The sequence below is a fragment of the Stenella coeruleoalba genome (assembly GCF_951394435.1).
Source record: "Stenella coeruleoalba genome assembly, chromosome: 4".
NCBI lineage: Eukaryota > Metazoa > Chordata > Mammalia > Artiodactyla > Delphinidae > Stenella > Stenella coeruleoalba.
The window spans coordinates 117200103-117218728 of NC_137149.1; the positions used below are offsets into that span (position 1 = coordinate 117200103).

At 39.9% G+C, this 18626-nt stretch overlaps 1 protein-coding gene across 1 annotated transcript in view; it reads left to right on the plus strand.

The window, feature by feature from the left end:
• DCHS2 (dachsous cadherin-related 2) overlaps positions 1-18626 on the plus strand; it is a gene marked incomplete at both ends in the record, with an annotated part of 285989 nt that overhangs the window by 147451 nt on the left and 119912 nt on the right. The window contains one exon of the mRNA XM_079920434.1: positions 6222-6453. Coding sequence (XP_079776560.1) covers positions 6222-6453 — 232 coding nt within the window. The remainder of the gene's footprint in view (positions 1-6221; positions 6454-18626) is intronic.

Below are 18626 nucleotides of genomic sequence, written 5' to 3' on the forward strand. Positions count from 1 at the left end.
TGTTCCCTCCTGGAAACTTCACTGTCTGTTTTTCGGACCACCCAACACCCTGAGCCTCTCAATTCCTTGTCTTTCTGATTTCCAACCTCTGAAATCTTGATGTCCAGCATGCTGTATTCTGATAAGCATTCTCATCTTTCTCTCCACTTACATAGCACCTCCACTCCCATAGAGTGATCTCCTGTTAAGAACACTAGTTTATTGACCCATCTTTGAAGTCATTCAGCTGCAAACTCCCTTTAGTTCCATTGCTCCACAGAACTTTCCAGATAAAACCCCAGCCCTATCTAAACCCGACTCTGCCTTTTCTGTACTCGCCTAAACAGCTGAATGTGCCTGGAGAAAAATAATATACTTGCTTGAGAGAGAAGTCCTTATCTTCCTGCCAGCTATTGGCTCACATCCTTTGCCCTCTTTCCTGTTAGTAGAGTAGAGATGTCCCTGTTTGTGTTGAAAGCAAATCCCTCTGCTGTTCAGGCTCCCCCCATTCCAGCCTTCTTAAGGATCTCACTTCTGTAATGATTTTGTCACATTCGATTGAATGTCTCCCGTAAGCCTACAGGGCATAATACTAGTGTCCTGGGGAGGGGGAAGGGTAAGCTGGAACGAAGTGAGAGAGTGGCATGGACGTATATATACACTACCAAATGTAAAATAGATAGCTAGTGGGAAGCAGCTGCATAGCACAGGGAGATCAGCTTGGTGCTTTATGTTCCCCTAGAGGAGTGGGATAGGGAGGGTGGGAGGGAGATGCAAGAGGGAGGAGATATGGGGATATATGTATATGTATAGCTGATTCACTTTGTTATACAGCAGAAACTAACACACAATTGTAAAGCAATTATACTCCAATAAAGATGTTAAAAAAAATAATAGTAGTGTCCATCTTTTGAAAAAAAACCTCCTTTTGATTGCAGGTACCTTTTGAGAAAACCGTTTTCTTCCTCTTCTATCTTTCACTGCAAATCTACTTAAAATAGTTGTCTCTGTTTCCTCATTTTTCAGTCTTTCTTTGATCCATTCTTCCCATCCCACCTGTCTAGTAAAACTGCTTTTAGTAACATGATTTACATTGTGACACATCCTGGGGTTCTTTCTTTATTTTCATTTTATTCGGCTTCTCAAGCAACTTGAAATTGTTCTTTGGACACTGCTTCTCTTGGCTTTGGTGACACCACAGTTCACTGATTTTTTTTCCTTAACAAACTGGACTCTCAGTTCCCTTCACCTTTGCTTGTTGAATTATGAACTATAGACTTGAATGCATTGGCAAAAGTAAGCACAGCCCAGAAAAAGCTAAGAAACGTGAAGGATAGATATTAATATTCTATTCAGGAGTCCCAGAGGCAAAAACAGAGAGCATGGGAAGCAGACAATGGCCAAAATAGACAAAACAACAGGTATTTTTCCATATCCAGTGTTGGTCCTAGACAACCTCCTGCCTTCAATATTGTATGCTTTCAAGTCTGGTGATTTCCCCCAATACTCCTAACTTCCACAGCACTTCTTGAGAGGATTGGGATTCAGGTTATGGTTAAGAGTCTCTTACCATAATTTTAAAACCTAAATGATTAAAATTATATCAAAGTGAACCACAACTTATTTGTGGAAAGAGAAAGGATAAGACAAAGTTAAGAAATATTCATATAAAGAATTTATGAGGTGTATTAATTACCTATTGCTGTGTAACAAATTATTCCCACATTTAGCAGCTTAAAATAATATGCATTTAATATCTCATGCAGTTCTAAGGGCCAGGAACCTGGAAGCAGCTTACTGGGTGGTTCTGGTCAGGGTCTCTCAGAGGTTGCATGATCAGGACAGTCTTGAGGAGCTGGACAGAAGTTTAGTTTCAGAGGATTGGGAAGTGAACACTTGATGGAATGGAGAAGCTTAGATTAGCTTTCACCACACTGTGCTCTGTGGGATACTTGCCTCCTGAGATGTTCCTTCCACTGAGGGTTCTGTGATAAATAAGACTGGAAAACAGCTCAGAAATCACCCCACCTGATAGAAATGTGCCTCGGGAAGGTTCTGTGACAAGTCCTGAGGCCGAGAACCCATTTGACTTGGTTAACCCACCGTTTCCTTTTTGACTAAGGAACCTCTTTATTTGTTTATTTTTATGATGCACCTTTTTTTGCTACCTCAGGTATCTTTTTCTAAAACTTAGATTTGATCATGTCCCTTCATTCATGACAGCAATAGTGTCCCAAGTGGGGGTTTAGGAGGAAAACATTACAACTTAGAATTTCATCCTTTTAAAACTTTTGTGGTATTTTTAATATATATAATATTTAGTATAATAAATGAATATATAATTTATTAGTAAATATATAGGTATTCAGGGTGTACACACCACACTTTTTACTGAGAGAGTCTACAGGTGTGCAGAACAAAGTCTATCTTCCTTAGCATTTAGATGAGGCTCCATGAATCTGACCATCAAGGCTTTTCTTTAGATTTTTCCCACCCTCTACTTCGCCCTCCAAGCCATGTCAGTGTGCTTACCTCTCCTACAACATGACAGAGACTTTTTAAAAAAATCTTTATATTTTCTAGGATGTTATTTTTACCTGAAATATCTGTTTTTTAAATCCTATTTTTTTTTAATTTTTAAGAATTTATTTGAGCAAAAATTGATTCAAATGAGGCCGCATTCAACCAGAAGTAGTCAGGAGTGCCCCATGGACAGGAGCAGGGGAAGGATTTTTATAAATAAGATGCAGAAGCAAAGCAAGGAAATGATTGGATTGGCTGTAGCTGAAGCACTCAGATTCTAGTCCTGTTCCTTGTCTTCGAGGTTTTGTTATCTACCTATAAATGGGACTGGATCCTGAATTCTTCTAGTTTCCAAATATCTGGCTATGACTCTCCAAACCACATTTCCAATTTTCTCCTACTCTTCTGATTTGGAATCACTATAACAAAGACTGCCCTAGAAACTCACTGGGAGGGACTGTACCAGGTCCTCCTCAGTCCCCTGACGGCAGCCATGCCTCAGGGCCCACGTCTTCCGATTAAAAAGGGCTCCTCCAGATTCAGACCTGCACACCGCTGGAGCTCTAAAAGCCTATTTGTTTGTGAGGACCCATCTCAAGGATCTCTTCAGCGCTGAGGCTGCCCTCCATTCAATGCTCACAGCACATCCGCATCTGAGTAATAAAGATCCACAATCTTTTATGTGTAGTTCTGAAAGCTCTCAAGATGGAGAGTTTTGAAAACTCATTTGGTGAGAAATCTGACTTGAACCGACATGAGACTATTCATGTTTTTTTTTTTTTAATCCCTCTAAATAAATCTGACTTGAACCGACATGAGACTATTCATGTTTTTTTTTAATCCCTCTAAATGTGTCTATTCATCCATTTTGCTGCAGAATATTAAGTGATTAAGGGCTGCCACTCCAGACGTCATTAGGTATAGACACTATATTTCTTATATAAAACTTAAAAAATTCAGGATTCCAAGACAAATCTATCTGGTCCCAAGTATTTAGGATAAGGAGGCTGTAAAATCTTATAATTGATGGTGATTAGCCATAATAAATCCTTTCATACATATTATATCACTGCTTCCAACAACAGGTCTGCAAGGTGAACAGGCGGCCTGCTTTACAGAAGAGGCAGCTCAACCTCGGGCTCCCTGACGTTCTCGAGACTGTGGTCCCAGAGGCCGGCAGAACCAGATGTCAGATCCAGATCTCCTGGCTCCAGATTGTCCCTCTGTGCCACAAACCCCATTGTATAGTGTTTGTCTCATAAACGTTAAGTCCTTTGTAAGCAGGACTTAATCTGAGATGGAGTCCGTGGTTGGCATTGCCCATAGCATAGTCTTTAAACAAGTCCTTTGTGAAGGGTAGAATTTATACCATAGCAATAATTTAAAGGTCTAATTTAAAAGAAGTCACAGGGGCTTTGGGGACAGATTAATCTCTGTTCCAGTTGCAGATCTGCTATTTATAGTCTCACTTACTTTGGACAAGTCACATAGGCTCTCTGTGCTTTGGTTTTCCAGTTGTAAAAGTGGGGGAAACCATAAAAATCTTTAGAAAGGGAAATTATAACAATCGAAGGTGAAAATACACGTGAAGCACACTTAACATTCATTCACAAATGGTTATTATAAGAGGAAAGTGCCCTCATTGATACATTTAACAGATAAAAATTGGATTCATAAAAAGGAAGACTGAATCTATGTATAATACTGTTCCTGCAAAAAGATTCACTAATCTGTGACAACAAGCTCTTCACTTTGTCCATTTAATATTTTGCTTGTTTTTGGTGACATGGACTGATTGAGGGTCTTCATGGATAGCCCAGGAATGAACATCTTTGTTCTTAAAGGTCTTAAGGTGGAGTGATCTTCATTTCTTCACATGTTCCCCACTCTCTCATTTCTTCTCTTACCTGTTTTCTCAGCACCCCCGCCCCCCACACCCCAAACCTAAATGACTTCTTGAACTTGTGGAGAAATTTAAAAGAAAGAGGAAAGTAAGGATAAAAGGAAAGCAAACCTGAGAAGGAATACAGTTTGGAGAATCAGCAGGCACAGCCTTTCCCGTCTGCTAGGAGTCAGCTTGCAGCCCCCTCGCTCCGCTCCACTCCACCTGAGGACCCACAGGTTACTTAGCTTTACTAAAGACACAGTGCCAGTCTGCATTTTAAGGATACAGACTGGATGGAACTGCCACTGTTTTTATTTTTACTGTGTTAATTTAGAACTGGCATAGGCCTGGCACTTTATTCAGCTTAGAACATGGAAAATCACACTATTTTTTAGTCTTTCTCAATTCTGTTTTAGTCCCCAGTGTCTCGGGTACATGGGCCCTCAGCGCATGAGAGGCATTTCTGGATTCGAGGTTAACTTCATCCCAAACAATACGAAATGATGCTCTCTCTCTTGCCCTTCATCACCCTCAGCTCGTGCTCCCTCCAGAGCCCACAGCAGCGTGCTCTCTTTGTCCTGTGCCAAATCTTCTTCTTCACTGCCTTTGGGTTTCCTCTTTGCTCAGTGCATCCTGCCACAGTTGGGGAGGGGGAATGTGGGGAGACAGAGAGAGAGGGGGAGGGAGGATAAGTAAGTGAGAAAACTCAGGCTGTTGTGACTTACCAAGGATTTTTGTCCAAGATGATAGTATCAAAGTGTACCAGATAGTAATAGAAAATGGTGCTTTAAGTAGGAACATATGCTTTACTTTAGAAAAGTAAAACTTGCAGAGGATTATCTTCTATTGTGCTCTCTCTCCTGCTCCTTATTTTTAGATGGAGGAAACGCACGCAAAAAGTCAGTATGGGATCCACTTCTCACTGTTTTATACACTATATTTCTTATCTAATACATGGAAAATTAAGAACCCCAAAACAAATCTGGCCCCAAGTCTGTAGGAAAAGTACCTTCACTGCTACCTTCTGCTCTGGCCTTGATGATTTTCTGGCTTCCTAGCTGTGGTCCCAGCAGGACCAGATGTCAGATCCAGATCTCCTGGCTTCCCCAGGAGGAGGAGGGTTCAAGGAGGGTTTAAGGAGGGAAGAAGGTCTCCCTCCTTCCAACCTTGCTGCCCTTCAGGGCAATCAATCTACTCCTCTGCTCAAAGCCCTCAAATGGGTCAGAGCCACGGTCCTCTCAGAGGCCCACAGAGCCCTCTGTGAACTGTCCCTGCCCGTTTGATATCACCCTACTGGTTTCCTTGCTGTTCCCTGAACAGGCCTGGGATGTACTGCACTCCTGTCTCAGGGCCTTTGCACTTGCTCTTTCCTCTGTTACAATTTTCCTCCAAATAACTGAAGTCTAGCTCCCTCATATGGGTCAGTCTTTTCTTGCACCCCCCTCCAATACTCCCTTACCCTTTCTCCTTAGCAGTTAAAGATTATCTGTGGGATGAAAGTGGTTCTTTTTTTTCACTCTTTGGACATCAGGGAAACTTTCCTTGAATATCTTTGGCCTCCACTCTGAAATTATTGCCTCTTAGGAGCTTTAAGTGGTAATCTCATTCCTATTTAAGAATCAGCATTGGAGTATAGATACCATGAACTCATAGCTCAAGGTTAAAAGTAAAATGAATATATATTTAAAGTGAATATATATATATATATATATATATATATATATATATATATAATTTGTTGTTTCAAAAGTCTATTCTAGGATCCTTCTCAGTTATTCTGCATCCCAGTGTTCAGGTGAGACCCATTTGTAACCACTTCTCATCCATCCAACAGGGTGGACTCAGCGCCCAAGCTTTTGTTCGTGTGGAACTGGAGGATGTGAATGATAATGAACCCGTGTTTAACCCGTCAACCTATGTGACGAGCATTAGCGGCCAGACCCAGCCAGGCACTGAGATCATCAATGTTCTTGCCTCAGACCGGGATTCCGGGATGTATGGAACAGTGGCTTATGAGCTTGTCCTCGGAGACCTGTCATTCCTTTTCACCATCGACTCCACCACAGGTATGTGAGCTTGGAATAAACAGCTTCTGCATAAGAGCCAGAAAGTTAGCTGAATTGGTTTTCCCTTGGTAGGGGTGTTGCAGGACTCACTTCACCTTCCATAAGGCAGCAAGGCATGCTGAAAAGAGCCGGGCTTTGTAGGTTAGGACTGGATCTGATTCCCAGCTTTGCCACCTCTTGGTCTTATGACCTTCATTGGCCTCAGTCATCATTTCAACATACAAATACATCCTACTAGTGTAAAGAGCATTGTACGGACATCCAAAGAAATCCCTTTCTGGTTCTAGGTCTGGCATTCCCTTAATCTCTTTGGGTCTTAGTTTCCTTGTTTTTGAAATGATACCTAAAGCTCCTTTTAGTTCTCTAATATGGTAATTGTGTATCTGCCAAAAAAGTCCAATGGGCAAACAATCTTTCAGAAATAATCAATATTTAAGAGGTTACTTCCTATTCCTATTAGTTTGTTGTTAACAAAAAAAAAGTTTGAAATACTTGGTTACAATATTTGGTTACAATATTTGGTATTTTATAACCAACATTTGGTGATAAAATTTCAAGTGTATAATATTACATTATAATCCTATGGAGATATTACAGGTATTTTGCCCAAAAATGAGGCTGCAAAGAAAAAGAAAAAATTTTTTTCCTTTTGCTTTCTTACTTTTACAAAATATTTTATTTTATTTATTGTAGTAAGAACATTTAACCTGAGATCTGCCCTTTGACACATATTTCAGTGTACAGTACATTATCGGTGACAAGAGGTACAATGTTGTACAGCAGATCTAGGGTTTATTATTCATCTTGCTTAACTGAAACTTTATGCTCATTGACTAACAACTTGCCATTTCTCCCTCATCGCTGGCTGCTGGCAACCAGCTTTCAACTCTTGCATCTTATGAACTTGCCTATTTTAGATCTTTCATATGAGTGAAATATGTAGTATCTGTCCTTCTGTGGCCGGCTTAGTTCACTTAACATCATGTCCTCCAGGTTCATCCATATTGTCCGGTGTTGCAGAAAGTCCTTCTTTTTGTCAAAGCTGAAAAATGTTCCATTGTAGGTATATGCCACATCTTCTTTTTACATCCATCTGTTGATAGACATTTAGGTTTTTTCCACAACCTGGTAATTGTGAATAGTGCTTCATTGAGAATGAGAGTGCAGAGATCTCCTCAAGATTATATTTCTTCTTAAAACACCTGCTCTGAGCATGGTTAGAATGTGTTTCTGTTGTGATGATGATGATGTCAGGTGCTACACTAGGCAGTTCTGTACGTTGTCTCACTGGATCTGTACAACATCCTCTGCAACGACAATGTTCATTAGCAACAAACAATAATTTACACAGGGAATCCGATCTACCGAGTTAGTTTGCCCTCTCAACGAGCCCCATTAGGTAAAGAGTCATTGCTTCTTACCTGGTAAGTGTACTTCACCTGGTATGTATGACTGGCTGGGGGATTAGTCGTTTACAATGGCAGTCTTTACAAGGCAAAACTTTCCTTGGTCAAAATAATCCACTGATGTGTGGCCCTTTTAACATTTCAGAGATCAGAAGAAAATACATTTTTAGGAAATTAGTCTACTTATCTTGGCTTTTTCAAAATTCATCTAAACTGAGGACCTTAGCATTTAAATGGTCAGGCCCTCCAGGGTACTAGCATTGCCAAAAATATATAGGTCAGCCAGTAATCAGGGCACAGGATCTAAAAGCATTTAGCAGATTGTTTTTAAAAGACATCAACACACTCATCCTCAAGTTTCCCCTGGATGATCTTGAAGAATGAGCTATACTGTATTGTGTTTTTAGGAGATATTTCTGTTGCTGTGCTGGCTTCAGTCAGCCACAGGCTTCCAGTTCTGGCACGGGCATTAGACAAATGCCATTGTCAATCAGGGAGAACACTTTAAGTAGGTTATTATCTAGGGAAGTATGGTATTTTTTTTAAAGCAAAGACCAACTTCATAAGGGAAGTAACCTTGGGTTATTATTGTTGGCAATTTCGATGTTGCTGCATTTAGGGTGAAAACATTCTCAGTCTTACAGTGCTGAGAATGTGGTTGCACCTAATCACAACTCATGAGAAAGTCATAAGAGCTGGTAATGCTTTACTTTAACCTTTAGAAGAGAATGAAACAGTATCATGATTAACTATGGGAAAAAGTTGCCTAGTGAACATTAGTCTCCAATTTGAACAGTTGAGTTGTTCATCTGTTGGTTGACTACAACTATGGACACAATTTCTATTTTGTACATAATAGTTAGGCCTCTAGGCCATGCCATAAAAGTCAGTTTAACTGTTGATGTTCTCAAAGAATAGAACAAGGAGCTGTATTGAAATATGGTTTTCCTCTTCTGGATCTGTGTCTTTGTTGAACCTATAAAAGGCTGGGCTTTCTTGCTTTCACTATAAAGGCCTGTGTCTACAGAGCCTGTCAGTGTAAACATAGTCTCAAGAAATTGCCTCTGTCAATAAATATATGTGGAATAAATGAATAAATGACCTTTAGAAATAATTGGAAAGTGATTTAAATCCTTATTGCATCCTCTTAAGAAATTGCAAGGCAGTATCATTGATAACCCAGAGCAAACCTTCATTTAAAATCCTCTTTCCCTATTGCAGCATGGCGGGAACATTAGGGCCTACCCCCACTTTCCCCAGAATTCTCCCAAATTCCCTCTCCAGTGTAACTGTGCCAGCTCTTTTCTAGGTATACAAGTATACAAACTAAATACACACACACACACACACACACACACACACACACACACATGCATATAGTTGTACATAGTTATATAGTAGAGGAGAAGATTGAGAATTGATAGCCAATTTATACATTATCACTTCTTGAAATACTCTAAAATTCTCTCTTAGAGACATTCATTCATTTTCTCATTGGTTCCTTCGTGCTTTCATTTTGAGGCTTCCTATATTAGACATGCTATTTTATAAGCTTACATACTTTGTGTTATAGCCTCAAGTGTTCATGAAGACGAGATTTTCCATTGATCTGTTTGTGCCACAACCAAGACTCGTGCATTAAAAATAGAGCTTTTGGACTTACTGTGTTCATCTGGGAAGAAAAACGTTTTGGAGAAAACTGGAGGGTGTGTGGCGATGTCCTAGTTGTTTTCTCTTGTGGGTTTATCTTCCTGTTCTGTTTCTGGCTTTCTAAGTGTGTTGTTGGTTCAAAGAACATTTTTGTATAACAGGTTTCGGCACCAGGAGAGAGAGATCGACTTAAGCCTTCGTTTCTGTTATTCTCAGTTAGTGGGTTCTTTTGATGTGGGCACGAGGCAGACCACACTGTTTTGAGTTTTAAAAGGAGGAAACACAAGAAGCTTATTTATTAATAGCTCTTTTTCCTGTATTTTTCATCCCATTTTTTGAACTACAGGTTGATTTTTTTCTACATTGTGTGAAGTAGTCTCTTTAGTAAATAAAAGGAGCAATTTTTAGCTTTTGTGGTGTCCTATATATTTAGCAATTTTACTCTGCAACAAACATTACTTCTAATTCAAATTATTTTAAGGTGACAGGTTTCAAGCATTTGTGTGGGTCATTTATTATTGCCCAGTCATCTCTTTTGCTAGGGCTACCTGTGGTTAAATTTTTGTGATTTATCTCATGTTAATGATATACAGAAAAGTCAAAAGTTCTGAAAAGAAAGGCAGAAAATGGAAGCAAGTTCATTGTTTCCACAGATATGAACCAAGCAGTGCTATCGGTGTTTGGGATACATCAGTGTATAAGACAGACAAAAATTCCTGCTTGCTCTCATATATCTGACAATAGACCTTACGTTGCCTCACTTACTACCTGTCCTGGGTTTAGTTGTGGTGCACATAAAAGCCAGGTTGAATACCACGGAAAAACAAGGAATTAAAAGGGCAACTGAATGAGTTAAACCAGCCCTGCCTCTGGGTTTAGTTGTAATCTCTTGTTTGTTCAGAGTGTGTGGATTTTAACAGGGATTGTAAGTAATGTAGCACAAAGTCTGTTTTTATCTCAAGGGCAGATTCTTTTCTAATGTTAGTTTTACACTCAGTATTCATACCTTGTAATGATTCTCATATTCTTCATGATTGTCACTTTCCTACATTCAGAGCATTCTGATATATAGTTAACAAATTAATACCACACCTTATTTCATATGGGATGTGAACTTGCTCATGCCCCCAAAAAGTGACTTTCTTTCATTTGCAAGACAGAGACTAAAATTAATCATGAGCACCTAATCAGTGTATGTCACTTTCATGGGAAACAAAAGCACGTTAGAGGGTTTTCTCATTAGTTTTTCCAGTATAAGATCACAGACTCTTGGAGATGGAAGGGACCTTACAGATCAGCTCCCTCATTTAGTGGAGGAAGAAATTGAGGCAGAAAGGGATTTAGTGACTTCCCTAAAGGTACACAGTTGGTAAATGGCATAATAGGACTTGAACCCCATCTTAGACCTGTGATCTGTCCCTATACTGTTCCATCTCAGACAATACTTTTTGACATCCTTTCCATATATTGCCTATTTGAGCCTTACATCAACATATGACATAAGCAAGGCAGATGTTTTTATGCCCATTGTAAATTAAGAGACTGAAAACCCTAAGAGACTTAGTGATTTGCTCAAGGAGTTAGTAGTACTCCTGACACTTTTACTTCTCGAATTTCCATTTCAAAGCTCTTTCCATGGGACTTCCCTGGTGGCACAACAGTTAAGAATCTGCCTGCCAATTCAGGGGACACAGGTTCAAGCCCTGGTCAGGGAAGATCCCACATGCCGAGGAGCAGCTAAGCCCGTTTGCCACAACTACTGAGCCCACGTGCCACAACTACTGAGCCCATGTGCCACAACTACTAAAGCCCATGTGCCTAGAGCCCGTGCTCCACAAGAGAAACCACCGCTATGAGAAGCCCTCACACCGCAACAAAGAGTGGCCCCATCTTGCTGCAACTAGAGAAAGCCCATGCGCAGCAACAAAGACCCAACACAGCCAAAACTAAATAATAAATAAATTTATATATAAAAAAAACTCTTCCCATGATTATGGTTTTTAAAAAAAAAAACTAAAGACAAAGCTAAGATAAATGTAAGTTCCATTGATTCAACTAAATAAGATAGAAATGATCTCTCATTGTGACTTCTTATATAAGCCTATTTGAGATAATAATTATTCTGTTGATTTATTTACTCTTTTCAGTTGAATAAATAGAATTCAGTGGAATCGTCCAAAATAGGTACATTTTTCTTAAGAACTGTTTTAGTTGTCAGTATGAGATAGACAAATTCAAAATATTCATCCTACTCCTTTCAGCCAATGCAGCTTAGTTACCCAGATTTGTGTGGAAAATAAAGAGTACAATATCATCTATTTGGTGAATAAGCTTCTATATTCTCACAAAAGGAATATAGGAAGGACACCATAAATATCAATAATCAATAAGAAATTGATATTGATATCCCATAGTTTTTGGTCTGTCTCTGTTTTTGAGAAAATTACAGACTCCATGTTTGGTGAAGGCCATGATTTTGTGCTTATTTTTGTTCCTTTTTAAAAAAAATTTTTTTGGGTTGTGTTGGGTCTTTGTTGCTGTGCTCAGGCTTTCTTTAGTTGCAGCAAGCATGGGCTACTCTTCATTGTGGTGCGTGGACTTCTCATTGTGGTGGCTTCTCTTGTTGAGGAACACGGTCTCTAGGCATGCGGGCTTCAGTAGTTGTAGCACGCAGGCTCAGTAGTTGTGGCTCGAGGGCTCTAGAGCGCAGGTTCAGTAGGTAGTTGTGGTGCATGGGCTTAGTTGCTCCACAGCATGTGGGATCTTCCCAGACCAAGGATCGAACCCGTGTCCCCTGCATTGGCACGTGGATTCTTAACCACTGCACCACCAGGGAAGTCCCTTATTTTTGTTTTTAACTATCCCATAGCTTTCACTTTTAGTAATGACCTATAGGTTATTTTCTAACTACAAAGTACTACTTTGGTGAAGAGTATCCCATCTTTTCTAGGAAGCTTGATTCTAAAAGTATTGCTTAATTAGTAGAAGAACATGCTTTTATTTGTATATCAGATTTAAGAGAAGACCTTTGTCTTTAAGTTCTTTTATTAGTCTATCAATTAAAAAAATTCATCCCAGCAATTTCCTCTATTTAAATAAGTGACAAGATAAATAGCATAGACAAATACTATTGCACATTATAAATAGTATGTATAACTCTAAGCACTACAGTAACTAAAACTTAAAATAAGTAGTGCTCTGTAAGTGAATCAACATCTATTTTTTAAAGTTAAAATTGATCCCCTGAACTGGTGGTTAATGATAATTTGCAAGTGTCATGAAAAAAATGAGAGCCAAATAATCACTGTACTTTAAAGTCTTAAAATATAATGTCATAAGTCTTAAGCTGGCTAATATACAGGTAAAGAGAGCTATTGATTTTACTTACTGTTTTATTATTTATTTTATATATATATAATATGTAATATATATATATTTTTACAGCTACATTTTCTGGTTCATCAGCTTTTAGTAGACAGCTTAGTCTATTTAAGAATGTTGAATTCAAGTAAGTGAGTTTTCTAGCTCCCCTTTATACTTGAATGTTTTTAGAAGTGAATGTTTTGAAATATTCTGCATATAGAAGGGCACACTTAATCTTAATACTCTCCTCTTCTAAGTGGTGACTGTTCATTCAAAGAAACTTACTAGCTTCTTACTGGTCTCTAGTAGAAACTGTTTCACTGCACAAAGTTGGCTTTGCAAGCCAAAAAAGTAGTCCTTGGCTCAGAAGAAGCCTAGTAAAATTCATACATATAGGCATGAGATGGAACTTGTTCAACTATAGAAAGACAGATTTGGTTATCTCACCTCCCTGCCTAAAATCTTTCGATGACTTTCCATGGCTCTTTGGCCGGAGACCAAATCCTTGTTATGGTCTCCCAGGCCCTTCATGACCTGCCCTCCTTTCCCCTGTGGCCTGAGCTCCAGTAGTTCTCTTTAATCTTTGTGCTCATTCCTTTTTTTTCCGGTACGCGGGCCTCTCACTGTGGTGGCCTCTCCCGTTGCGGAGCACAGGCTCCGGACGCGCAGGCTCAGCGGCCATGGCTCACGGGCCCAGCCGCTCCGTGGCAAGTGGTATCTTCCCGGACCGGGGCACGAGCCCGTGTCCCCTGCATCGGCAGGCGGACTCTCAACCACTGCGCCACCAGGGAAGCCCTGTGCTCATTCTTTACACCAACTATTTCTTCCCCTTCTCTTCCTCCTCCTCTTTCTTCCTCCTTCTCCTCCTTTCCCTGAGCCCACCATGCTTCCCTTCATAGGCACGTCATGCATTTTCCCTTCTGCACAGAACATTTGATGGCTCTCGATCCTCTTCTCTTCCCACACTCACATATTCACCTAGATAATGTCCTAACTCATCCTTCAGAGCTCAGGTTATAGGTCACTTTTTCATGGAGGTGTTTTCTGACGATTCCCTCCCCAAGCACATTAGATCAGGTCCCAGTTTATATTCTAGCACAGCTTCTCTTTATATTATAATTACATATTTTTTGATTATATGATTAATGTCTGTGCCCTGCAGACACGGTCTATTTTGCTCCCTACCGCCTTTCCAGTTACTAGCACATTTCCTGGAATGTAGATGGTACACAATAAATGGTCGTTGATAGAAAAAAGGAAAGAATGAGATGGAGCTGTTGTCACGAGAAAGCTTGCAGTCCAGCTGAGTCGACGATAATAGCGCATATAATATACAGAGAAGAGATCCGTGGGTGCCGGAGCTGGGGGTGGAGTGGGGCAGGTGACGTGGGTGAAGGGGGTTAAAAGGTACAAACTTCCAGTTATAAGATAATAAATCCTGGGGATTTATGTACAGCATGGTGACTGTAGTTAACAATATTATATTGTATATTTGAAAGTTGCTAACAGAGTAGATCATAAAAGTTCTCATCACAAGGAAAAAATTTATAAATATGTGTGGTGATGTATGTTAACTAAATTTATTCTCATAATCAGTTCACAATACATACATATATCAAATTATCATGTTGTACATCTAAAACTAATACAATAGTATATAGTCAATTATATCTCAATAATAAATAAATTAAAAAATCATATTATGAAATTACAATAATTTTTAAAGTTTAATACTGGAAAAGAAATAGATACTCAGTCCAGACCAGAGTACAGAAAACTATGGAAACATATGTGGAAATATAGGAAAAAAAATATAGAAGAAGGCCAGACTCAAAAATTACATTCCGAAGGTCAAGTATTGAGAGTACGGCCACACACTGTAGTATAGGTATTTGACCAAAAGAAGCCCAGCTGTCTGGCTCCTAAGAATCTTCAACAGATGGCATTCCATACTTAAATTATTTTATCTTCAGGCTTACATTAAGCAAGCTCTTTCTTTTGATGTATCAAACTGAATGCCAATTACCAGGTTATAGTGAAAAACCGTAACTGTCACAGGAACTGAATTCTTAAGGCTTCGTGTCCAGCTTGCCTTCTCCGCTCAGGTACACTATGGAGAAAGCCAAATCAGTCTGGGAAAGTTTACAGAGAAACGTTGATTTTTAAAGAAGGGAATGAGATAAAGTTAATGTTTAGTGGTACCAGATTAAAATAGCCGGATGGATCTTCTCCGTAATAAAGATGCTCTTGCCAGTAGAACAGAACTGTGAAGGCCTGCTGACTCACAGTGCTCTGCGTTACTCTGCCGTTCACTGGGAGGGAAGTACCTGAAGGCTGTTCCCACTTCTCTTTTACAGCCTGGGCCTGAATTTGTGTGCCTAACATTTACCTCTCTTTTACCTACTTTTTCTGGACTCGTCGTCAACCCTCTGGGTTACAACATTTAAAAGATACATTTCAGATACAATCAAGTGTGTAAGCCATAGACTCCCACTGTCTCATGTCTCATTAAGGTGACTTTGCAGTTGTCTTCCCTGAAACAGAAATTCTAAGAGTAAACTCCACGTATTGATGACATGAGGACCACAGGGAGAGCAGACCTTCAGAAAAGAACTTGGGAGAATCTGGAGTAGTCGGGGAACTTGAGCTGAACCTCACAGGAGGGCTCAGATTTGGATATGCAAGTGGGGGAAGAACGATAGTGATTCAGGAGAAGTGAAGAATATAAATGATGTGGAGAGGGAGATTAGTAAGCATTTGTAACAAGAAATGAAAATGGAAGTTAGGGCTGAGTTACTAAGATATATACCAGAGGGATCCTGTGCAGGATTATTTACAAAGGAGGGAACTGAAAAGCAGTTTGATTTTTCTACTGAACTTTACCCACCTTGTCAGAAGTATAAAGGTTTCTAAATTGGAGATAAAAGGGTTGATAATTTGGAGAGAGCTGCTGTGGATTTGTGGGTTACCCCCAGGTGGGGTGCCTGCACTTCACCAGTCAGAGAACTGAGTATTAACCCCTGCGGTTCGGGGCTAACAGACTCAAGTTTGTCTCTCACCTGAAAAATCTAGAGCAGGAATGATGGACGGTGGAAGAAAGGAGGGCTTTCTAGGGTGAAGATAAGCCGTTCCTGGAGTTTGTGGGGCCCGTGGTCCTCTGGGGTGGAGACAGCTGGTGTGGAGCTGTTTTAGGTCCTGCCCACTAAGGCCAGAGGGAGAGGTCTGAGCGTTGTTAGCTTTTCAGGAGGCAAGGAAGCAGTAAGTGAACAGTCTGAAGAGGGATATGGTTACGTCTGTTAAGGTAGCCTCAGATTAGAAGATGGAAGGTTTCTCCAAAAAAGCCACAAAAACACTAGTGATAGAAGGTGGTTTCTAAACAACTGCCCAGGCGGAAGAGCACTGATGCTACATCACTGCGATGGTGCCTGTCCAGTGAGAATGTTCCCAATCTTCTCCCATCCCCTCCTTTCCCCCCAGGTGCACCGAGATGGTTCAGCAACTCATATTAGCAATATGAGGAAGAGAGAGAGAAGCAGCCAGCGACTTCTGACTTACAGCATGTGCTCCACCTGACCTTTATTTATTTATTTTTTTTGCCTTAAATTATACCTATTTATTTATTTATTTTTAATTTTATTGGAGTAGAGTTGCTTTACAATCATGTGTTAGTTTCAGGTGTACAGCATAGTGATTCAGTCATACATACATATATTCATTCTTTTTCAGATTCTTTTCCCCACCTGAACTTTAACTCAAGTTTACACTTTGATTCTTCTAAAGACATTTATATTCTAGTTATTAAATTGAGACTGTTTTGTGACTTAAGGTCACAGAAAGAACTTTAATTGGTTGCTAGTGATTGTGGAGGTGGTAGGAGATTCCTGAATTTTCACGTAGGGGCAGGAGAAGAACAGGTGGCCATACAAAATAAATCAAAATAGGTAAAAAGAAATTTCACATCATCCTATACTGTGAATATAGGCTACAAACTAGTGTGAAGTTTGGCTTATGTTTAAGAATTCTCAAAGGAGATTTTTACCCCTCTGTTCTGCACCAGGTTTCAAGTCATAAAATTTCACTGGGGAGGCAGGGGTTTATTTCTAGCTCCCTCTTACACTGAAAGTTTTGTGGATCTAATTTTATTGGTGGAAGTCCTGCAAGACTCTCCCTCTCCAACCTGCTCCCATCCCCAAGGGCCCTGGTCTTGTCTTCTGCCCCCAGAGTTCCACAAAATCATTAAAAGAAAAGTTCAAGGACACTAGGGTTTGGTAAATACACTGAAGGCCAAAGCCAAATTAAGTATGCTGCATATGCTCTGGGTTCCTGACATCACTTAATTTTTTAACTTCTTTACTGTCAGTTTTTAAAATGTATTTAAGAGGTTATGTTTTTATTTTTTTGCAGCACTTGCTTTCAAGGGGAGGGTTGGTCATTGTATTTAGTATCAGAAAACAGTTGTTCCCTTTAGTAATTCTTTCAGTGATAGTTTGTGAGAAGTAAATTATCTAACTGTCTTGGTCTTATTTTATGCTTGTGATAGTTAATTTTATATGTCAACTTGGCTAGGCTATGGTACCTAATTTTTGGTCAAACACCAGTCTAGATATTGCTGTAAAGGTGTTTTTTAGATATGATTAACATGTAACTCAGTAGTATTTGGGCAAAGCAAATAATCTTCCATAATGTGAGTGGGTCTTCTCTGATCAGTTGAAGGTCTTAAGAGAAAAGACTGATGTCCTCCCAGGAAGAAGTAATTCTACCTCTAGACTGCTTTCCAACTCAAGACTGTAACATTGACTCCTGTAGAAATTTCTAACCTTCCAGCCAGCCCTACAAATTCCAGACTGACCGACCCCCACATGAGCCAATTCCTCAAAATAAATCTCTCTCTCTCTTCTCTCTTTCCCTGTCTCTCCCTCTCTCTTTCCTTATGTCTCTCCCCCTCTTTCCCTGTCTATCTTCTCTCCCCCCATCTCTATCTCTCTCTCTATCTATCTATTTCAACTATTCATTTTTGCTTCTCTGGAGACCCCTGACTGATCCAACTTTCTTCCTGTAAAATAGTTTACCTGAGGCTTCCCTGGTGGCTCAGTGGTTAAGAGCCACCAGTGCAGGTGACACAGTTTCGAGCCCTAGTCCGGGAAGATCCCACATGCCGCGGAGCAACTAAGCCCGTGCGCCACAACTACAGAGCTCGCGCAGCTAGAGCCCGTGCGCTGCAACAAAAGAAGACACCACAATGAGAAGCTTACACACTGTAATTAAGAGTAACCTCCGCTCACTGCAACTAGAGAAAGCCCGTGTCCAGCAACAAAGACCCCGTGCGGCCAAAAATAAATAAATACATTAAAAAAAATAGCTTATCTGAGTAGAAAATTCTAGGTAGGCAGTTGTTTTCTTCTGTAACTTTCACAATATTACTTCGTTAACTTCTGACCTGTTGTTGCCATTGAGAAGTCTGTTGTCAAAGAATTGTTCCTTTATATGTTCTCAGTTTTTCTTCTCTTGTTGCTGCTATAAGATTTTATCTTTGTCTCTCTTTATTCAGAAATGTCACTGATGTATCTAATTATCAACTTCTCATTTTCCTGTATATGAGAATCATTCCCCTCAGAAGTACCACCATCAGCCACACTGGTCTTGCAGTCCCCCTTGGGTGGTAAGCACCACCCTCACTGTGCCTTCTCAAAGGTGATCTGAGGGTAGATTTCTAGGTTTTGAACATGAACAATTTACTGTTAGATAAATATTGCC